This window comes from Cephus cinctus, unplaced genomic scaffold (assembly GCF_000341935.2).
Source record: "Cephus cinctus unplaced genomic scaffold, Ccin1 Ccin1_scaffold0168, whole genome shotgun sequence".
NCBI classification, from domain to species: Eukaryota; Metazoa; Arthropoda; class Insecta; order Hymenoptera; family Cephidae; genus Cephus; species Cephus cinctus.
The window spans coordinates 3,129,220-3,151,269 of record NW_014332892.1 but is presented as its reverse complement, the minus strand read 5'-3'; the positions used below and the strand labels follow the sequence as shown (position 1 = coordinate 3,151,269).

Genomic DNA, 22,050 nt, shown 5'->3' with positions numbered 1-22,050 from the left:
ACACAGGAATCTGCATAACCTTAAGAGGAGTAGAAGAGAAAAAAGAAAGAAAAACGAACGATTCGTAAAATCCCAGTGTGTCCAGCCTAGTTTTTCACTGTCAAACAAAAGGTAAAGTACTCCTCTGAAGAGGCAGCTTCAACTCTTTACCATTGAGCTTAGTAACCGGACACCACGATCTGTTCTTAAAAGTTTTTGTCAAATTTGTATAGCGGTTTTACTCTTTCATGTCGCACACGCAGCCCTTTCGGCTAACCGTTTTCTTTCACGTTCGAATGAATCGTCACCAGTCGCCATGCGCCCAATTTCGCCTAAGGTAAATTTGCGAACTTTTACCGACGGGTAAATCCGTGCGTTTTTGTATTTGACGAAAAGAAGTGGTCGTTTGAAAAAAATTTTTTTTTAAAAAGGATACAAATCGAAAGTAAAGAAAAACACGGACATCGTTATCCTGCGATTTTGGAACTCTTAAATTTTTTAAAAATCCTTAATGTACAGTTATCAAAATTATTTTTTTTATTTTACAAATTTTTTTTAACGCATTCGTATGGCTAACGGTACAGTTCACCCTTGCTACGCAGACGTCTCATTTTTGTTTGGTGACACCCGTTACGAAAAGGGCACTCGGCCAAAAAATTCTTTTTCTCTCGATATGCCAATAGGCCTAAGGGCGTGTTCGAGCGATCAGGAAAAAAGGACAGGGATTCCTGTGGGATATTTAGGTAAAGGGTGCGCCCGCAGGGAAAGGGGCGTGCGCGAAGACCGGAAGTATGCAAATTTCGAAAGTCTGTTGGCAAAACTTGGTCGGTGGTCCCCGCGCTCAAGATAAATCTAAAAGTAATTACCACGGAGAGACGTCTTAATGCGACGTCCGGCTGTCCAATTTTTTTTTCAAAATCTTTACCAGTTCTTTTTTCAAAGGAAGTCAGGGGATACTTACGTTCGTCCGCGTTATTTAGAAAAGCTAATGGCCGCTGGGAAAACGACACATACAAGTTTCCTGGACCTCCCAAGAGTGAGAGGATACGTAAATCAGTCCCCAATACTCCGCCTCCCCTCTCTATTAGCTTCCGATAAGTTCGATTAATTTTCAAAAAAGTATTTCCAATATAGAATACAAATTTGAGCGATAGAATGTCCATTCTTGTATATAAAATCTTCCTTCGACCCGTTATCGCTTTACATTGCAAAACCCTCAAGACCATTGTTCGATTACGGTACAAAATGGCGGTGACCCGTATTTTATTACACCTTTACCTAAAACCTCATTACTTTACCTGTTCCCGCCCAAAATATTACCGTTTTAATTCCCAGTAGTATTTGTCTCTTGTATGTACACCACTCATGGACTTTCCATTATATCTGTTACGAATCCAACAAAAGATTTTTACATTTTTCATTATTCCTCCAATCCGCCCATAAGACCTTATATACGTTTTTAGAAGTTATTACAGCTGCGTTCACATTGTCATCGTGATGCATACCCTTCACAACAAGTATTCAAATTTCCTCCCATACTCAGTAATCTTTACGTGTGCAATTAAACCTATTTTGAAGAAAAGTATCCAAAGTATAAATGATCGATTATCGCTTCCTTTGTATACGAAACGTATACTCCTAAATAACCGGCATTTTGTAATTTAACAGGGCACACCATGGCGAAACTGGATGTGTCATTTTCTCGTGAAATCTTCGTAAATAAAAGTTTTTAAAAAATGTTCATCAACTCCAATAAAATCATTTGCGTACTTGTGAATGTAAGTATTAACATTTGTAATATTATTTACACTGTTTTTCCATCTCTTTTCTATATTCGTTGCAATCATATTTCTCTTTCAAGATCCTAACCGTACTGTTGTACCTCCAACGCGTCCTGTCGTTTTCGGGGAATATTTTCATCATGTCACAGCGAAGTGGCAGCTCATAAATATACTTTATGTTAGTGACTTACGTTATTGACAACACGTAGACTAACTAGTAAACTGATAGATGGTAGATAATTCATTGGTTGCGATGTGGAGCCTGAGGCCATTTTTGAAAATTCTATCAGAAAATCACGTAGGCCAAAGTATCTTATATAAGATATTTACACTGTTATGTTAAGGTTGACATGTATATACAGTTATACCCATTTAAAATTTCAAACGACATACTGATTGGTACTTATTTTAATAGATAATTAATTATTGATAGGTAATATGAGCAATCATGACTTTTTCAAATGCCCCAGGCATAATGTATCATTCATCCGTAATCACCCTCAGCGAAACCTATCGTTTAGTAATATGACGTTTTGCTGGTGATAATCAATGGATATTTTTCACTTACGTCACAAACAGTTATACTTCCTGTATAGGTATCTTTCTTTCATAGATGACCAAATTGTGACTATTGGTTAGCTTTATCTGAATAGGCCTATGGACTTGTGTAGTGCAATTGCAGTTGAATATAGGGAAAGCTGTTACCGGAATTGAGTTGCTTTGTCGCCTGAAAGAAAAACGTTCAATGGTAAACTGTGGATTTTCCTTTGATTCATTTTGATAAAATACCATTATTAGTGGTGAACGGTATATACAAACTGTACCATTTGACTATATACATATGTGAGATTTGATCACGGTTGATTAAACAGAAATTTCTTGGATTTACTTTTATCGTTGATTATAACGATTGTCCTTTTGTCGATAAAACGACGGAAGCTGTGTACTGGGCTACTGATGATCTCGCATGGAAATGGTTTATGGGAAATTCGTAAGAGACATGTACATCTTCATTCTTCGCAAAATAACGAGCACGGACCATTGATCATGGGCTTAACGAGATATTGGAGTTTTCCGCTAGAAAATTCGTCAGTGATTCGCCAATGCACCGTGCACTTGGATGTGCACCGTTAGGATTGTCCGTATTTTGTTAGACGAGCAGATGCAAATGACAAATGCATTCATCTATGGTGGGCACGGGAAAATACAAATAACGGGTTGGCGGTCGCCTGGCACCATAGAAATGTGGGTTATGTGGCCAAAAGAGCAAAAATTTGTATACATGGGAAAAAGGCGGAGCATTCAATGCCACGGGTATTCTATGAGTTAGGGATTTTGTATGTGTTTATGTATATACATTCATATACATATATTCATATATATATAGAAGTAAGAAGAAGTAAATTTACCGTGATTATAGGAAAACGACATAATAAGATGTATCCTTATGGGAAGCACCATTTTCACTTTTCTTGACACAGTCCGATAGCTTTGAAAAAACAAAGATGGATACCTCCTCGTAGTAGCGACTCAATCAGTAATTGTGTGAATGGTTGCTCGGTCGGTAATGTAGGGATCTGGTTGATAATCATTTCCATGAGAGTACTGAATGAAAATAGGATAATAAATATGGATTTGGAAAATGGACCATTAGTGCGTACCAGTGTTTCGAGAACGAGGCCCAAAAGAGATCTGGGCCCGTTTAAGCGTTCTGCCATATGGCGGCCATTCCGTAACTAGTAACCATCAATATTCTTGTGTCAGTGGAAGAAAGTTGCCTGTGTCGTATGCAATTTCCGCAAATTTCACTCGTCGCAATGTTCACCCCGTCTAATTTATGAGCTCTTTACGCAAATTTCACGATTCATGCTATGCCGTACTGAGAGGACTTGGAAAAATGGGGAACGGATGGGTCGTAAATTATCGTGATCCTGTGAAACAATTCTCTTTGAAATATTACAGTGGTGGTAGTACCGAAAGGGTTAAGAAGAAAATTGTATAGTCGAGTTGACCTCTCAGGGATGAATTCTGCCACCGTTGACCCAACGCGATTGACCAACTTTTAGAGCTGACCAGTTTTACAGGATAAGGTGAGGCGATTTACCTTGTTTTCAAGTAAAGTAACTGGATTTTCTAGTAGTCCGTCGACTTCTGTTCTACCTTTTGGCTGGGACGGATTAATTTAGCGGGATCTATTTGTTGCAAAGAATTTTATTATGGGGGCTCGAGACATTTTTCAAAAACTTAATGTACATTATGCGTGTATAGATTCTCTTACGGTACAACACTGTATAATACAACCTACAATAAGGTTACGAGTACTTCGAGAAATCGTCAGCTTTGGGTGAATGGTAAAAATAATAAAAATTATAAAAATGGGAAAAATAGTGAAACTGGAAAACGTCGTAAACAAAAAAAAATACAGATCGGCTAATCCCCTTTTTTCTATGGTCATTTAGCCAGTTTTGGATATTTGAGTGATTTTTACAGCGCAGGTAACGCTGCTATAAAAATCACGGTACCGGTGAAGGGTCGAAATATTATTTTACCTCTAACTAAATTGTCACATCCGTAATTTTAAGGTTAGAGCGATCTGTGGTAAAAATATTTTTCCCGCGTTCTTCGTGTTTTGAAACAAAAAAATTCGTCGAGAAAAATATTTTTATTTAATATGCTATTTGATACAAATTGTTGCATACCTAGTTCTAGACAAAAATTTGCATGATAAAAAATCAAAAAACCATGTTCAGGTGGTGGATTTGGGCTGAATAACCAGACGTGTGTTTGTGTATATTTGTATATATGTATATAAATGCATATATATGACATGCATATGTCGCCAGTGTCATATATTCAGGGGGTTTACAGCCCGAGCAAACAATGTATGGTGCACGTGGATTCAGATTTGGAAAATCAGCAATGAAGTACGCGTGCCGCCCCCACTCTAGTTTTTCTCTAATGGTCATCTACTCCACCCCCACCGGACTCCAAAGATCCCCCCTACTTTAACTCCTACAAGGGTTGAGGCGTATAAAAGCGAAAGTGCAACCCTCTTTTCGAAGTATACGATTTTGGTGTTCGACCTAACTACTTTGCAGAAAGAGAGAAATTTTTCGTAGAAAGTTTCTGGACGAGCGAAGCGACAGTGATAATTGTAATCACGACACCGAAGGAATTTTTGATTGACAAATATAGATATATACATATATCAAATCAGTGTTGTGTTTCTAGTGACCCGAGTGTAACCTTGGATTTGTTATTAGGTAAGACAGCACTTATTACACAAAACGTTGAAAGTAATAAGAAAAAAAAAATGTTTAACACTTTTTGTATTCACTCACTGAAAAACACTGACCCAAGACGATTTAAAATCTTTTCTTGATCCATGATCTATTCTTCATTTATAATATCATGTAATTGTTTATCTCAGTATTCATTGTTGAATTAGAAAAAAAAAGTTGCAGAAACAAAGAAAATTTCATAATCTGACAATTTTCCATGTGGATCCATTATATTTGAATTTTTGACTATATTCCAGTAACGATATATATTGTTTGTACGATCTTCAGGTATAGTGACAGTCTTGTAATAGGTTGGTGTTTTTCAACTGCCTTGTACAATGTTACGAATGTCAACAAGGTATTAAGGATTGATTACAATCTTGAGGACATTTTGGTATAACAGTTACGCTTAATTCGATTCGTGTCACATTTACACATTGGCAGTGTTACCGTCCTAACGATAATTTCCCAATTGGTCTGATAGAAATCAGTTGAGACGTAAGTGATTTTTTGAATAAAAAAAAAAATTAAAAATTGCATTAACTTACAATTGAATCTATAACATGTAAGACTTGGGATCTCAAGTATGTATTCTAAAGGTTGTGTTTTGATTTTTGATTACAGTATACGGCATCTGGAAAAATATATGGAGGATTACCAAACGGCCATGGATAATCTAGAAGCGTTAGATTTCACAAAGAATTTGAATCAGAAAGTGAACGAGTGTTCATTGGAGCCACCGGTGTTGGATCTTTCCTGTAAGAAACAAACACGGATTATGAATGATTGCTTGTCTATGGGATATGAAGAATCTATGGAGTGTATTTCAAATAGTCGTCAACAGTCTGGACTTCATTGTTCTGAATTGGAAAGAAAAAGTCCATTCGAAGGACGAACCTTCATGGTGACGCCACCATCAGAAACGGATTCACCAAAGAAGACAAAATATGAGGCGATTTACAATGAAAAAGGAATCAGTACAAGTAGCGAGACGATGGGTCATCAAACTTATCCTATAATGCCAATGGTTTCTATACCAGCATCCAATGTATTGTCGGGTTTACTTCCAAATGGACAGAGCATCGTGCCTTCTTTAAAAAATACACAACTTCCGGTCTCTACTGTGAATCTGGATGCGTCGTCTCCGTTGCATTCGCCGGAAATGACGAAAAAGGCGCCGAGACCCTTCAAAGCTTATCCTAAGGATCCTCTTTCCCTGTCCATGGGTACTGCTGAGTTGGTGTATGATCAAAATTCGACTGAGGCTTACTCGGAATTTCGAAAACGGATGCTGGAGTCTGTGAGGAGGACCAATGAGGGTACCAATATCAAGATGAGGAGAGTGACGAAGAGTCCTGGTTTGCCGACTAGTACAGTAGACGAGAAGGATGCGGCTTATTGGGAGAGAAGACGGAAGAACAACGAAGCTGCAAAACGGTCCAGAGACGCCAGAAGGGCGAAAGAAGATGAAATTGCAATCAGGGCTGCATTTCTCGAACAAGAAAATATGAAATTGAAGTACGAATTGGTAGCGTTAAGAAATGAGACGGCTAAGCTCAGGTGTATGGTTTATTCTAATTGAGTAAGGTAGTGCTATATTAGTATTTTTATCTTTCAAGATCATATATTTTCATATGTCATACTGTGAATATTTTTCGTTCCGCGCGTTACTCGCGAGTGCATCCTTGCACGGAGTTTTCTTGATTCTTATTTTTTTTTCTTGAGACGCGACTACATAGGACAGTGATTACTGATAAAATACTTTATATACAAAGGCGGTTGTATATAAATTATTGCGTTTATTGTACGACGCGTTATTCTTATGATCTCTTGTTTTACTGTTTACCTGTTTTTTTTTCTTTCTTTTTCACAACGCGTGGTAGCTCATATTGATCTCTTGTTTTTCTTATCTTTTCCTATCATTTCGTTGAGTCGCTTCTCGTCATCAGGAATGTTTGCAGAAGAACTGAGTGCCTAGTTGGCATGGTAAATTACTCTTAGAAATAATATTTATGTGGTAACGAGGATTTTGCCGACTAGGCTATCTGATTATTAGCTTTATCCAAAGTTTAGAAGTTTAAGTGTTTTTTTTTGTGTTCACACATTAAGCATGGTTTACAGGTGTAGCCGTTATGAAAACGTTTTTTTTTGCGTACCATGAAAATACTTTCACATTCGCCTTGATATGAAAATGCGTTCGGTAGTCAGTAGCGCATTTGGATGCAGGTTGTAAATATCATCAAGCATATATTGATCTTCCTTAAGAGAGTTCCTTGTAAAATAAAGAAAGACTGTTGCAATATTTAAGATATATTTATAATAAAACTGAACATTTTTTAAAATGAATTGGTACTTATCATTGTAAAATATTATCCCTTCTTTTGACTTTTTGCAGATATGTATATCACAGACTTTGTCTTTCAATTACAATAACATAATGTTAATTACTGTGGAGAGGAAAGTTTGACGAAGGAAAATTCTCTACTTTTATAATAATTTAATACGATATAAAGGACTAAAATAATGGACACAATATACAATAATACGCATAACAAAAAAAACTATTTTGGAAGAGACTCAACCAAGTCCATCATATTGTCAGTTTCTAAAACATTTTTCTCTCTATTCTGATTATTCGTAAGTAGCTTTGAGTAAGATTTCTGAACTTGACGAGGAATAAATGTCAAGGATGATTTGCTATTAATAGGAGTATCAGACTGTTTGTTCGCAGGAACAGTATTTGTATTGTCCGGTATGCTACTTTTAGGAATAGCTGTGAACGTTTTGCATTTTTGATTTTTACTTAAATTATGCACAATTTTTTTGGTCTTTTGCTGCTGTGTCTCCTTGGGTGGATCAATTTCCATGTGGTTCTTAAAAGGATCTTTATCTTTATGATGTACCGTTTCATCGTAACGAAAATTCTTAGGGAATTTATGTACAGTTATACAGTGTTCTTTTCTTTCACAGGGGTTATTGAATTTAAGTTCACATTCGGAAACATAACATTGAAACTGAAAAAAGGAATACGATTATACCCACTTATACACTTCTGGAAACTGCTAATACTATTATCATAGTTACCATGGGCTGCCGTTCTGCCAATATCTTGAAGAAGCTATCATGATTTTCCTGTATATGAATTTCCAATAGTCTAGCATTGGGTCTACTCTTTTTACATTCTGTACAAACATAACGGTGCATACTATTATAATGCATTTCAAAATCCAACAAGGTTTCAAATATTGCTTTGCATCCAGGAACGTTGCATGGAAATTGCTTCATACTGAAAGAAACGCCATGAATAACACAATATGAAGAAACCCATATTCCTTAATACATAACAACACTTAAGGCATAATGACAGTAACACCTATAAGGTTAACTGGTGGGAGTCACGATCATTATTTAAATTACGAAATATGTACTCAAGTAAAAACTGACGGCATATGGCATAGTTCCTCCTCGTCTTCGACTGTTATTCCTTTACGTTGAAACACTTTACAAACTTTGTATGATTCGTCAAAAAATGGATCATTTATGGGCCTTCGACCAAGACCAATTTTTTTCAAAAATTCTTCCATTGTTAATTCCTACAGAATTTATTTGTCTGGCAAATATTCACAGATTTTTTAAAATTACGTTGCTACCCTAACTTTCACTCTATAGCCTATAAAACAAACGTTTTAAATCACATTCATATAAAAACAATTGAATACGCTGCAATCTGTTGCGGTCGATGTTACAGCCATACTGAGGCTGCGTAAGTTCTGCGGTACGTAACATTCGTCAGGAGCATATAATTTTTTTTAATATTATAATTTGTCTACATTATAATATATTAAGCATACAAAATTACCTACAAATAGACATCAATGACAGTATTACATTATAGAGTTAATTTTAACAAATAACAATTTACACGTGTTTAAAACCTTTATTGGACTGTTGCCCCTCGCAGTATGCAACTTTTTATACGGGGCTGTATACTTATTTAATTGAAATATGCAATGGCCAATAACTGACGTGAGGCTAGCAAAAAGCGCCTGCAGATAGGCAATCATAAAATTATGTAATCAAATTAATTTTGTCGAAAAAAAATATATGACGAGGAATACTCGTAAATTATAAATTGAACAAGAATGCATTGTCTTAACTATGATTACGATATACTATATAGAATATTTATAATAGCGTTTAATACAGAATTGAGAAACATCGAATGACATTTTTATTCCACTAATAAACGCGATTTCAAATTATCCAAAATGTCCGTCATCTTCTCCTCCAGTTCATGCTGCTGCTGCATGGCTTCTCTTTTGTCCTGAAACACAGTGCGCAATAGTGCATATACTCGTCGGAATGGCAAATGATTGGGAAATTCAAGTGAAACAAATAATTAGAAAGTCGTATTTTTTTCGCAAGAATATTTATTATTATTACATTATTTACTACAGGTAACAATCAGTTTTGCTTACGTTCACTTATTCATTAACATTTGGTATGCGGTGAACCTCAATAAAATAACAGTGCGCTCATTTTTACAGGTAATAACAATTTTATTGTTTGACCTAACAAACAATGGAAAATGTCAAGCACTTACAATAAATTAAATAACAATTAAATAAATTCATTTAAATTAATTCGTAATTGATTATCTCAAGCTAACAAGTGCTGTTTTTACATTTTGTATTTGAATTCCCATTGACGCCAGAATAATTGCCGCCTTATAATTTATTTCTTTACAGAAATTAGCATCTCCTTCTATGACGCTACATTCAATTTCTTCATTAACTAAGAAAGTCACTTATTAGAAATTATGAGTGTAGCCTATAAGATGCACTGGACCATTTGGACCGAGCTGTTTCAATTCTGAAACCTTTAAGGTCGCTACTTTATTCCTATATTCTTTGACCTTAACCTTTTCTGTATCGGTTTCAGGACCATCCGTGAATTCGGTCAATTTGGCATCATAGTCATAAGGCGCTGGTTCAGGAATTGTCAATAATCTCAATTCCTCATCAGATACAGAAGCCGTGGTACTCTCCACACCGGAAGAACTTGAAAGGGGTGAATTTTCCTTTTCAATATTATAATCCTCTTTGCTGAATTCAAAAAAGTCATGCGCGCTCTGGGGATCATCAAATTTCTTTGGAGTCTTCCGTTTGTACTCTGATTTTGAGTTTTCCGCCGTTTTTTCTGTTTGATACCCCTCGGAATTCTCGTCGAATCTTCTCCCATTAATTTGTGGCACTGACTTCGTGTAATAATGTTCATACTGGGGTCCATCCCGATGACGCTGCTCCTTGGATTCCACTTGCTCAGGAACACTTGACGCGTGTGAATGTTGAATTGGGACTTTTTGTGGCTGGGATGCTGACTGGAAGCCCTGTTCCTGTTCAGCTGGTTGGTGACCCTGCAATTCGAATTTAGGTGGTTCTTCTCGAGATGATTCATCTCCGAATCCATATCTATACCTGTCCAGAAAACTAGCGGGACCATCATGGGATTCTCGATTCCTTTGCGATTCCTCATTTTTAGGTGCTGGACCACTGGATGCTGCGGGAGGTTCTTGGTGATCGGCTGGACCATCATCGGCACGAAAGGACTCCAAGTATCCACCATTGGGATAAAATGGAGTCGAGGATGTAGATTTCAATACGTAACCTTGACGAGGACTGACGTCGTCAACATCATCAGCTGATGGGACCTGGTTATAATTTTTATAATCTTCACGATCATCAGCTTCCGGTTGATCTTTGTAATCTTCGGACTTGGGTCCATGATTTATGGGCCGTTCGTATGGCGTCTGATAAGTTGGTTCTTGATTTGGTATCGACTTAGGTGCTTGCTCACTGTTCTTAGCCTGAGCTACAATTGTCTGTTCCGTACTATCGAAAACATAATCAAAAGGCGCTGGCCAGGCGTTGATCTCCTTAGCTTCGCCTTCGTGAAGATTCTTCAAGGCCAATTTCTCAGGTAGACCAATCTTGGGCCTCAATTCTTCCTCGTGGATATGCTTCCTACTCTCCTCTTCATCAGAGCCTTGTTCCTCGTCCTTGGACGCCTCCGAATTTTTATAGGACGACAAAATTTTGGCAGTGGTATCCTCCAGCTCGTCCTTACTATAAATATATTGTATTGGTGCAAAATAAGGATTATAATTTTTAAAATTAAATTCGTAACGTTCCGGAGGTGGTTTTCGTTTTGGCTCTTCACTTTGTTCATCGTTCCGAGATTCCTCACTAGAATCATCTTTCCTATAGGATTCTTGAGGACTTCCGCTTTCACTTTGAGATGTGAGCACATGGTCACCCTCTTCCGGTTCCAGATTTTTCGAATAAGGCTCATACCTCCCAAAGGCCTCAGAATAATCTGGTGTCTTTTGTTCCACATAAGTTTCTCGGGTGGTACCAACATCATCATCAAGGTTCTCGACGTTTTCAGATTCCTTGATACTTTCTTTTCTAGGCTCCTCATCCTCCAGATCATACTCCTCGTACCTGGACTCAGGAGCAGGTGAAGAATACTCCTGTCGAATTCTATCCTGATCCTTCAAGCTTTGCTCCCACCTTGACCCTTCACCCTCTCCTCCCGCAGTTTGAATCCTATCAGTATCATACATTCCAGTATGTGGATTTTTAAATTTACTAAAATAATCAGCAATATTTTCATCGATCTCTCCTTGCCTCTCCAAACTCTCCCCATAACTATTCATCGGCACTTCCGGTTTATAATCCTCGTCGTTCCTAATAATCGGTAATTTCTCTTCATGATCCTGATTAGAGCTTTTATCCGGTGCTTCCTCATAGTCCGTATATTCCTTGTACTTATTTCTAGAATCGTTATCATAATCCCTATAACGTGGCGGCTCCTCTGAATAATCCTCATACTGTTTCCCTTGAGAATAGTTCTCATTTTTCTCACGTGGTTCCTCACGATCGTTTTCGTAATCTCTATGATCAGATTCATGTTTTGATTCTTCCTGTTCCCTTAACTTAGCCGCGTACTCACGATCTCTGTCAGCAATTTCTTTCTCCCTGTTAGGATAACGTTCCACTATCTCTTCCTCTTCTTCCTTAGGCTTAGACTGAGCTTCATGCTGCGTCAGTCTCTCAGCATACTCTTCCTGCTGTCTTTCCAGTTGTGCCAATCGGTCGTCATAATTTTTTTTCCAGTTAGGTTCCTGTATATAAATATCATGAGTATATTTACTACTAGGCGTAGTCAGTTCAGTCTCATCCTTAAGTTCCTTGTTCTCAATTTTATAATTCTCTATGTTCTGATTATTCCTGTACTCCACTTCGTACTCCGTTCTCATAGGTAACGGCTTGGTAGGTCTTGGGGCAGGTGCAGGCGGATAAGGAGCCGGCAGATTCGGAGCGATCGGTGAAGGAATGTCAGCGAGTATAGGTGGTCCTATAGGTGGTTTAGGTCTTGGCTTGGCTGGTGATGATGCTGCAGCTGCACCATGGAAGATCTGCTCGTATTGCTGCAAGTGTCCCAGGAGGTCGCCATTGTTACCAAAATTGACAACACCAGTAAGACGTATGTTTTCTCTCTCCTTAGGTGGCGCTGGCGGTTGCGGCGGTGGCGCTGGCGCGGCGGGAATTCCAACTGGGAATACTGGAATGGGTATGGCTGGTAGTGACGACGTTGGCGGAAGCGTTGGATTTGGTAACGACGCCGCTTGTATTGGCGAGACTGTGTAGCCAAGGATTCCTGCAAGTCCTGTAAGGATCATACCCAGGGTCCTTTTATCACGTGGTTTATTATCCGAATTATTATGATTAGTTCCATTTTCATCTGTCTTATTTAACTCGGTGGCGCTGCTGTCGCTGTCCTTAGTAACTTCCAATTCCGCATTCTCTGTCGTTGCGTCACTCGTGACTGTTGCGAATGCATACGCGATGCACAGTAACCACAATAGTACACGGAATTCCATATTTGCAAATTTTCGCATCTACTGCATGAAATTTTTCTTAACACTTCACACATTGGCACACCACATAGCGGGGAGGATCCTGGGGGAATTGAAAAGTTTTTAATACAATTCCAAAATATCCTGGTATAATTTTAACTCTGTTCTTGTGATTTTATTGATGATCAACTATTGCTTTTTTTTATTAAGTATTTTATTTTCGTATCTGCCTGGTATTTATTTACACCAAATCTATTTTAAGGGATTATCCTTTTACAGGAACGACTTCCTAGATCGACGCTCGGACACGAACTGTCCACTGCTCAGTGCCAACCGTCATAAACAATAGTTTATCTAGTGGGGATAAATTTTTGCATAATATCGGAAAGAAATGGTAAGTTTCTCTTCAATTACATGGATATACACCTACTTATTTGTAGGAACTGAAGCGAAACGACAGACGGCGAAAAAGTGAACCGTCGGTATCGACTTGTCGTTTGAATATTGAATAACTGTCCAATTGTCTTGTTAGGAATTCCAAGATCCCAAATTCTCCCATTAACTACAATAAAGTACCAACGTCATTGTAAAACGTATAAAGATCCTTACAGCAAGAAGTATAAACGACGTAATAAATATAGACAAAAAATTCATTAAACGAATTTCCTTAATTTTTGTTTTCTGATTCGAGTGAAAGTTCAAATGAAATTGGCAACCATCCCTAAATTCAAATTGTCTGTTTGCGAAATGCACTTGTTATTGCACAAAAACAAAAGAATAACCAGAAATCTAATAAGTACACGTTTCCAGATAGTACAATTTTTCGTAATTGGTTTATACAAGAGTGACAGGACGAATCACAATGAATTATACGTTTATGCACAACAACAGTGGTTTAAGGTATACAAAACTCTTAAGCAAAAGCATTTCGAATTGGCGAGAACTCTAAGCAGATTAAGGTATGCCTGTTAAAGTGTAAATTGCACAAGAAAAACTTAAATAGTACGTAGGCAATAAATGGTCAGCTAATTCGTTTTTCATTGAAGTGCATTCGCAATGCGAGCAAGTTCGACGACCGAACGGACGCGCGGGAATTTCAAAATGTTTTTGAAATTTTCTAATCCGAACCAAATGGACAACGTCCGATTCTTTTAGACTTGCGTCGACAATTATTTAATCGATGTCGTTCGGTTTCTTTTTACGTTCGTTTTTCTCTTTCTCTCTCTCTCCCTTTCTCCCTCTCTCTCTCTCTCTCTTCACTTTTTTACTCCCGGCAAATTACGTTAGACCATCTAGATTCACTTTCGTAAGTGCAACCTGCTCTGGAGAAAGTCTGTTGCTGGTGTCGAACGGGACACTCTTGGTTTCCTAGTTTGGCGCTACAAAACCACTTCCTTAGAAAAACACATGTTCGCCATAAATATATGGAGAACGGATGTTGCGCAATGGCCTGACACTTTTGGCGGGAACGTTCAAACACGTGCACGCTCATTGATCTCATCGGGTTGAATCGATCGATTGATTTTATATTAAGACAGCTTGATATCTGCCAATTGAATGATAAATACGATCTCCTCATAGAGTGATAAATTTTATCCCATCGACCATTAAAAAATTTATCAATCAGCTATGACGTATTACGATAATTTATTTCATGTTTTTCCGTATTAATTAATTATAGGGTTAAATTATTTTTTTTGTATCCACTAGACCGGATATAGTGGAATCTTGCTGGACGGGTTTATAAAAGTGCTTCTGTAACAAGGGATGTTTTCCTGGTTGGTTCTTTGTTCATTGAGAAAGTAGGAAATTAAATAGTTTTAATAAAAATTATCTTACCCAGCTTACATTCTCCTAGCTTCTAGAAGGCCGCGGGTTGGCTCTCTTAAGCATTGTCACTGGTCATGAGTGCGAGAGAGAGGGATTCACCACGGAGATTCCAAGTATGTAGTTAGTATTTCGTTAAGTTTTTATGGCTACGTATTGAGTAAGCTATGAGATATATACTGTGTGTGTATATATATTATACAGACGCCATTAAAGTAATGTTAAAATCATCGATAATTAGTCTTACGAATTTATAAAGAAGTTGATCGAACCATTTACGTGTTCCAGTAGCCCATTTCCTGGTTGCGTCGATCATTCGATGATTATGCAAAATCGTGAGATTATCCGCTTTGTCAAGTTGTCATTTCGTACTTAATTTGCTAAGCAATTATTATCGGTTGAAGATTTCTCCAATAAATTTTCATAAAGCAGAGTGACTCGTAGATTTAAATTTCGTATACGTCAATCGCATGTCCAACGGATGACTTACCGACATAGCCAATCGTTATAAATGATCTTTCTAAATCCTTATCGATGATCTTTACTAGTATTGTCACACGTGTCCGAGGTGAAGTTGTGGATCCAAGGAATTACGTATAAACCTGCAATTCTCAAGATGGGTGTGGCTGGGCAGAGTTGTCAGTCAGGAGTTTGTACGTGGGTACCGGTGGATCTAGAATTTACCATAATCTGGTAAACGACTCGTATGGGAAAATCCAGTATAAAAGAAGTGTCAACCATCCGGACGGACATCAGTCGACTGGTGAACTAGACTTAATATGAAGTTACTGGTAAGATCGATTTATCCTGTGATTTTGTCAAAGTCAAATTTGAGTAGTGCAAAAATTTATAAGAATTTTAAGAATTTTTAATGCATTTAATATATTTTTATTATTTCAGGTGGTCCTTGCCTTGGCCACTTTGGCCTTGGGTCACGAGGCTTTTGAGGCCCAAAAAATAACCCAGACCAACGATGTACCTCAGGCTGCTGCAGCTCTTCAAGGTCAACAAGCTGCATCGCCGGAGGAGCCAGGATCAGATAAGAAAGTAGATAAGAGAAGCTACGGTTGGGGTCCTTGGGCCTGGGGTGGCGGCGGTCATGGTGGTCATGGTGGACATGGTGGACATGGTTGGCCATGGTGAGTACCGTGTGTTTGTCTAGGAATAATTTAAGTCGTTCTGGAATTTGTTGTTAAAATAATTTTTAATTATTTTTTTAGGTACGGAGGTTGGAGTCATGGCGGGAGTGGGTGGCATGGCGGTTGGGGTGGCTGGAATGGTCATGGATGGTACGGTGGGTGGTATCCTGGTTGGCCATGGTGGTACGGAGGGTGGCACGGTGGTCATGGAAGTGGATGGCATGGGAAATGATTAAGAGCAGAAAGAAGAGAGAGAGTATGTGCTATGGTGTTATCATTAATCGATTTCAGGTGCCACAAGAAATCGAAATGGCTGATAAGTTGCGCGTGCGTGTAATTTTTATATATATTTTTCATTTTTGTACAACCGTGAAATTTACTGATAAGTGATAAAGACGCGCTGATATGTATTTTGTATATTTTTTCATAACGAGATTTTAGTTCTCGGTATCACTAAAAGTATCGTTGATAGTATTAGTTAGTGTAAAATGGGAGATGACTCAATTTTGTTTAATTTTGTAATTTTCTTTTAATATACGTAAATCGTTCGTAATTAATGGTTTGCAATTAATTGCGTCATAGTTCGACACGCTTGAAATCATCGAGTTCGTAAAATCGAATGACTCCTTGTAATATCGCCAGTATCACTTTTTTTATCATTTCTTCGACTTATTGTCACGCGACAAATAATTAACTTTTTGAAAAAAAAATACTATTTTGTACTCGTTGCGGTAAGACTTACCCGCAATCGTTTTTCTATATAAGATGATAGGATTTCCTCGCAAACTGTCAGATTTCTGTCCGTGTCCTGAACAGGAAATAGATATTGACCTTAGTAACGTTATGTCAGAGTTCACTTATCGATCGAGTATCGTATGACCGAACCTTTATTATCGTAGTCAGTTCTTTAATTTTCTGCAATTTTAATTCCTGCTCCGATTCCTGACTAGGTTTTCTCATAGCACGCGAGTTTTGCGCTAACATTTGTATTTCTTTTTTTTTTTTACGAAATTAACAACTATTTACACTATTAAAACACGTTCTCTTTATGATACGTGCAATACTGTGCTTCGTTACCGAATCATCGTGCTTGGTGCAGCTTTAGTACATATATACAGAATTGTTGCTTGGAAACGCAGGAACATAACAAAGGGAAACTAATAGAAATAGAATTTCAGTGTAGAGCGAGTATAGCATAGATTGTGACATTTTTTATTAGGAAATTTGTATGCAGCCATTAAACTTGATTTACTGCACAGTTGCATTCGCATATTGACAGCTTGTTCAAGAATATGCTATCAATTGAAATTATAAATATGCTATCATTCGAAATCATTTTATCTCCTGGGCATGATAAGTGGCGCCATCTCTTGGGCAACCAGTGAACTTTCATTTCGAATGTAATTTGCAAATTTTTTTTTTATAAGGTTGCGCTTGTTTTAATAAAATAAATTACGGAGCAAAATAGAGTGAATTTTGCTGTGTAATGAATATTTTTTAATCATTGTATAATGGCAGCGGAACAATTAGGAGAATATGAGGAACAATTTTTTAGGTATTAAAAACATACATTTTTATCTTTTGACGCTAACTTACCGACGGCGTTTGTGTATCTTTCGTCAAAGATAATATTGAAAGGATAAACTGTAGTACCGACGCGATACCGGCTGGTCAGATGTCTCCACTGTCAAAAATTCCAAACTACTTTACCGACACTTCGTTGTTTCAGTTTTCCATGGAAACCACCATGGCTGCTTTGTTAAGAATTCCGTAATCGATTATCACTGTATTATTAAACGTAACGACCGAACAGATAACCAAGAGAGTAACAACCCCTATAGGGTGTACCCGTTTACCATTTGCTCTCAAAATTAAATAACCCCATTATGCACTCGGGATAAACTGAAAGTGTGTACCCTCCGCCAAGGACCTGTTCGGCAAGTTATGCATAAGCAATACAACGAAAAGACAGAATCCGGTCCATAGAGAATCGTTTATACGTGCATTATATAAGAATAGGGTTTGAATAACTAAGGGGAGCATCCATCTCCCGTGGCCAGATAAAAGTCAAAGGGTAAACGAGAGCATTTTGCGGTCTAAATTTACCCTTAAGTGGACAGTGTCCATTATATAAGAGGGTCAGCATCCCCTAGATGGACCAGTTTCAGGTGGCACGCTGGCAGTCCTGCCAGTCACAGAATCCTAAGGGCCAGGACCTCGGCACGCGAATAGACAGGTTTCCTTTTAGAGGTTAGGTTGTAACTCGTATCTCCATCGCTCAACAACTGGACCCTGATGCAACCTCCAAAAATGGATCACGATCCAGATCAGGTGAAAACTGGTCCATCCACGCTATTCAGATAAAAGGGGTTCTCTGGAGCAGGGTTCAAAGATCAGATCATGAAAATGGACCATGGGTCAGATCAATTTGAGAATGGAGCACACTTGTCGGTATTTTTCGGTTCACTTAAAGGTCAATAACCACCCTTAAAAATAATATTCCTATAGAATCCAATCTCGTCCAAAATCACAAACAGTGACTAACTCTAATTTCCAAACATAAAAAACCCTTTTTTTTCAGAAAGACTAATTCTCAAAAATCCCGGTATTAGTAACAATTTAACCAACTCGCCACTCGAAGACGGTTAAGTTTTATTCCCATGACGACAGGCAGTCTTCGATCGACACGCAGGGGTTGAAATTTTCAAAAAAGTCCCGGATGAATCGTGACAGGCCAGTTCTCTTAGACGGGAAAAAGAGGTGGAAGGGTTCTTTCCTTGAGAGAACAAAGAACTCTCGGGCACTCAATCAAAGGGAGATGAAAACAATGGAGGTCTGGCGTGCGTGTCACATGAGATGCTGAAACCAACCCACATTGGCCACTTCATTCACCTGTCCATCATTCATTTGGACTCTAAAGAGGACATTTTCAGAAGGAGACATTCTTGTTCTGCACTAGGCCTCTTGTCGTTGCTCCATGCCACATTATACTTAACGGGTGTAACAAAAAAAAAACAACATACGCATATATACATTTTATTTACAAAATTTGAGCTTAAAGATTTAAAAAAAAATGCTAAATAGACATTGTTTCAGGAAACGAAAAAAAAAAGTCAAAAAAGAAAGTCAAATATCGAATGGGATGATATTATGGAGTTTGACTTGATCCGTACCCGTAACGAGGACTACGATACCCACTCGTATTGCTGAGACACCCCGTATAGAGGGGGACGTATTTGTTTTACTGCCTGGCTGCCGGCATTGGTTGAGAACGTGCTCTGCATTCTTGAAATCATCTCATCCTTGTTACTACGGCATACACTGGCTGCCTCTGATCGTAAAAATTCTTAACTCCTCTAATGGCGCTGTGCTGGCCCTCTTTAGAAATAACTCCATCTTTGATTTTCCTTAAACGTATATGAATCTCAACGACGCCTCGTACGAGCCTAGTAGCGTACCACGCGCTGACGTGCAGTGCCGGCACTTCCGGTTCTTCGAATGAAAAAAAATCGTCGAAAAGTCCAGCGCATCGACGATCCTAATTTACGACTGGGATTTACGTGTTTATGACTTTCCGATAAGGTCGTTTCGCCTGGCTGCAACTCGGCAAATCTCATGTCGTATACCGGAAGTACATGACGTACCGAGAGGAAAAGACGTCATTTTTATTAAGAAAGTGTACAATGGGTACTCGGTAGTTTAATATAATTTTTCAAAATATATTCTTTACTGGATTATTACAAAGTTTTTGAATTCACAATAAGGTAGGATTCGATCATTGGATTATTTGGATATGCATATATTATTATTTACAATTTTACGTGTAAATTTTAAAAATAATTTGGGTACTCAAAAATTGTCTAGAAATAAAAATTTGATTCGTCGGCGATCAGCCGTAGGGATCGGACGGTAATGCTTGTCAAAACGACAGACGACCGGAGATTCGATAAAATTGGAAATTTCGACTTTTTCCTCGAGGGGTGTTAAATTCGCTGTGAGATTCGATTGGTCCATGGTCCGCGGGTACGCATTTCCCGTCCGGAAGTTACTGTGAGATTGGTCTGTTCCTGATTCCAGGTAGGGCCAGCCACCACGCGCCAAGCCTGTTTCCATTAAATTATTAAAAAATACATATAGTATAGCATACATTAGATAAAAGTAATGAATAGTAACAGTAGGCAATACACTAAAAGAAGATTTAATTTTTCATCCTATATCGGACATCAAAGTGGTTTGAATTATCGAGTATCCCGGTAGTACCAAAATCGAAGAGCAAAACAGTTGGCTATTTGACCTTCCCGACCCTCGAGTACCTCGCGTCGGGCTTCTTATATTCGGCCACTATCCAGAGATCAGGGAAGAGAATTTATAGCATCTTTGTAGAGAAGGGGGATGAGACCCTTCGCAGACTCAATGTTTTCTGCAGAGAAAGTCGGAAGTCAAGTCGAACCCTGGCCAAGACCAGCCGCCTCCCATACGTCTTGCTAACAGACAGAGAAAGTTTGGCCGTGTCTGTTGGGTGAAAAAAACCTTTTAAAAATTCCCCAAAAAAGAGGGACCGTTAAATAATATAAAAATAAATAGCCAAGAACTCGTTAAGTCCATACGAGAAGTCGCGTCTCTTAATACCTTCGTTATCGCGAGATATGAATTTTCAAATTTCCCGCGCAACCAATAGGAGTCCGTTATTGGGTAGATTTAGTTGGACGGGCGAGTCCCTCCATTTTCCGAATGGACTTCTGACCCCACCATCCCTCGACGGGCTTTGGGGATGCTTTTTATTAGACTCTACTAGGATCACCCTATATATATGTATGTTAGCAGCAGTGGCCATGTTCAGGGGTAGAAAGGACAGCCCCATTCGGCAAATTAACTGCGTTAGTCGGGACCCTGCATTTTTTACGCTTTCCACGAGAGCTGCGACCGGCCATTTTACGCTGGATTTTATATCGTTCGGCTTCCTTCAGCTTCCCTCTCTCTTCCCCTCTGGCCCTCGCCGTTTCCACGTAAGGAGTGACGTGGCCGACGGTGTCTCATTTTTACGAACGCCCGAGTCAAACGACGCCATATTAAATAAGCGACGGCAGTTGGAAATGCGTTTGGTTATTTACGTAGCCAATAGTCGGTCCAAGCTAACGCGAAGTATTTGTCGTGCCAACTGCAGAAAGTGCGAATGAAAATTTTGTAAAGCCTGTAAGTACGTAAGTGCGACACCAGGTGGCACTGTCGCGTAATTTAGCGGGCGATTCAAAAGTCTTCTCGGTGCTCCGTCTCGAAAATTGTATCCGGCCGAGTCAATGTTTGACGAGTGTACAAAGCAGTAAGTATCTTTCCCGCGCGAAGAAACTTTCCTCGCGGCTGAAGTTTTAAAGCCGAACCACCAGGCGGCAGCAGCCTTAATCGAATCGCTAATGTAGCTACGTTAAATCCTGGCCTGCTTCTTTGTCTATAGGTATATATAGGCGAGACGCCTTAAAGGGAGCGTACCGAAAATAGAAGCTCGTTAAAACTCCGACGAGAGCGGCAACTTATTAAACGTCCTTTTTTTCGCCTCTTTAGAAGAAAGAAGCGATTAAAGGAAAGACGACGGAGAAAGTGTTTGTAAATAAAGATAATGTAAAGATAACAAATTAAGATTATTTTTTCTTTTTACAAAATACAAATTTACCATGCAAATTCCCTAGGGCAAATAGATCGTGTATACTTGGTAACTCGGTTACTTGTACATCTTATTGTTATTATTTTTATCGATCCTCGAGGAAGACTCGATCTTATCGTGACGTAACGATTCAAGATGGCCGTTTATCATTTAATTTTCGAAATTCCTCACGTTTTCATCTGCCCTGACGTTTAATCCATTCTCGATCGAGAATAACTTTCTGAATAGGTGATCACGTAAAACTGATTTAGCAATTTGCCCATTCCTAGCGCGATCTTAGTTCAAATTGAGTATAGTCCAAGTCTTACTTGGGTGAACCACTACTAATCCAATTCCCGAGATCCCAAGACGTCCCGAGGACGCAGAAGGTACTGTGCGAGCGAGACTAGGGATGGGGCTGGAGGGTGAGGGTGGGTGTAAGGGGGTGGATGGGGGGGTGGGCACACGAAAGAGAACTACAGGA

General features: G+C 38.7%; 4 protein-coding genes across 8 annotated transcripts; 2 read left to right on the top strand and 2 right to left on the bottom strand.

Annotated features, from left to right (window-relative positions):
- The first annotated feature begins 3,720 nt into the window (after nucleotides 1–3,720).
- LOC107264342 (cell death specification protein 2) lies at nucleotides 3,721–7,387 on the top strand. 3 transcript variants are annotated; one of them, XM_015732497.2, is made up of 2 exons: nucleotides 3,721–3,850; nucleotides 5,666–7,387. In XM_015732497.2, the coding sequence occupies exon 2, from the start codon at nucleotides 5,688–5,690 to the stop codon at nucleotides 6,621–6,623; it is 936 nt and encodes a 311-aa protein (XP_015587983.1). In that variant the 5' UTR covers nucleotides 3,721–3,850; nucleotides 5,666–5,687; the 3' UTR covers nucleotides 6,624–7,387. The 3 variants fall into 3 exon arrangements, with proteins under 3 accessions (XP_015587983.1, XP_015587982.1, XP_015587981.1); XM_015732496.2 differs by lacking the exon at nucleotides 3,721–3,850 and adding an exon at nucleotides 3,907–5,023; XM_015732495.2 differs by lacking the exon at nucleotides 3,721–3,850 and adding an exon at nucleotides 5,267–5,539.
- LOC107264343 (zinc finger protein 511) lies at nucleotides 7,340–8,639 on the bottom strand. Of its 2 annotated transcripts, none has more exons than XM_025081677.1 (3): nucleotides 8,470–8,639; nucleotides 8,126–8,223; nucleotides 7,340–8,055 (listed from the first exon to the last, which is right to left on the bottom strand). In XM_025081677.1, the coding sequence occupies exons 1-3, from the start codon at nucleotides 8,495–8,497 to the stop codon at nucleotides 7,603–7,605; spliced, it is 579 nt and encodes a 192-aa protein (XP_024937445.1). In that variant the 5' UTR covers nucleotides 8,498–8,639; the 3' UTR covers nucleotides 7,340–7,602. The 2 variants fall into 2 exon arrangements, with proteins under 2 accessions (XP_024937445.1, XP_015587984.1); XM_015732498.2 differs by having other exon boundaries at nucleotides 8,126–8,327; nucleotides 8,470–8,591.
- Nucleotides 8,640–9,371: 732 nt separating this feature from the next.
- LOC107264341 (trichohyalin-like) lies at nucleotides 9,372–13,071 on the bottom strand. Of its 2 annotated transcripts, XM_025081674.1 has the most exons (2): nucleotides 10,519–13,071; nucleotides 9,372–10,457 (listed from the first exon to the last, which is right to left on the bottom strand). In XM_025081674.1, the coding sequence occupies exons 1-2, from the start codon at nucleotides 13,002–13,004 to the stop codon at nucleotides 10,052–10,054; spliced, it is 2,892 nt and encodes a 963-aa protein (XP_024937442.1). In that variant the 5' UTR covers nucleotides 13,005–13,071; the 3' UTR covers nucleotides 9,372–10,051. The 2 variants fall into 2 exon arrangements, with proteins under 2 accessions (XP_024937442.1, XP_024937441.1); XM_025081673.1 differs by having other exon boundaries at nucleotides 9,372–13,071.
- A 2,367-nt stretch (nucleotides 13,072–15,438) lies between these two features.
- On the top strand, nucleotides 15,439–15,947 carry LOC107263871. The gene is made up of 2 exons (XM_025081679.1): nucleotides 15,439–15,580; nucleotides 15,690–15,947. Exons 1-2 carry the CDS (start codon nucleotides 15,569–15,571, stop codon nucleotides 15,930–15,932), a joined length of 255 nt encoding a protein of 84 aa, XP_024937447.1. The 5' UTR covers nucleotides 15,439–15,568; the 3' UTR covers nucleotides 15,933–15,947.
- Nucleotides 15,948–22,050: the final 6,103 nt, after the last annotated feature.

Excerpts from the sequence above, each read along its gene's own strand:
- LOC107264342 (XM_015732497.2), top strand. The coding sequence starts at position 5,688 with ATGGAGGATTACCAAACGGCCATGGATAATCTAGAAGCGTTAGATTTC.
- LOC107264343 (XM_015732498.2), bottom strand. The coding sequence starts at position 8,326 with ATGAAGCAATTTCCATGCAACGTTCCTGGATGCAAAGCAATATTTGAA. Across the intron at positions 8,056-8,125 it reads TGGCAGAACGGCAGCCCATG|TTTCAATGTTATGTTTCCGA; the intron begins GTAACTATGATA and ends TCCTTTTTTCAG.
- LOC107264341 (XM_025081673.1), bottom strand. The coding sequence starts at position 13,004 with ATGCGAAAATTTGCAAATATGGAATTCCGTGTACTATTGTGGTTACTG.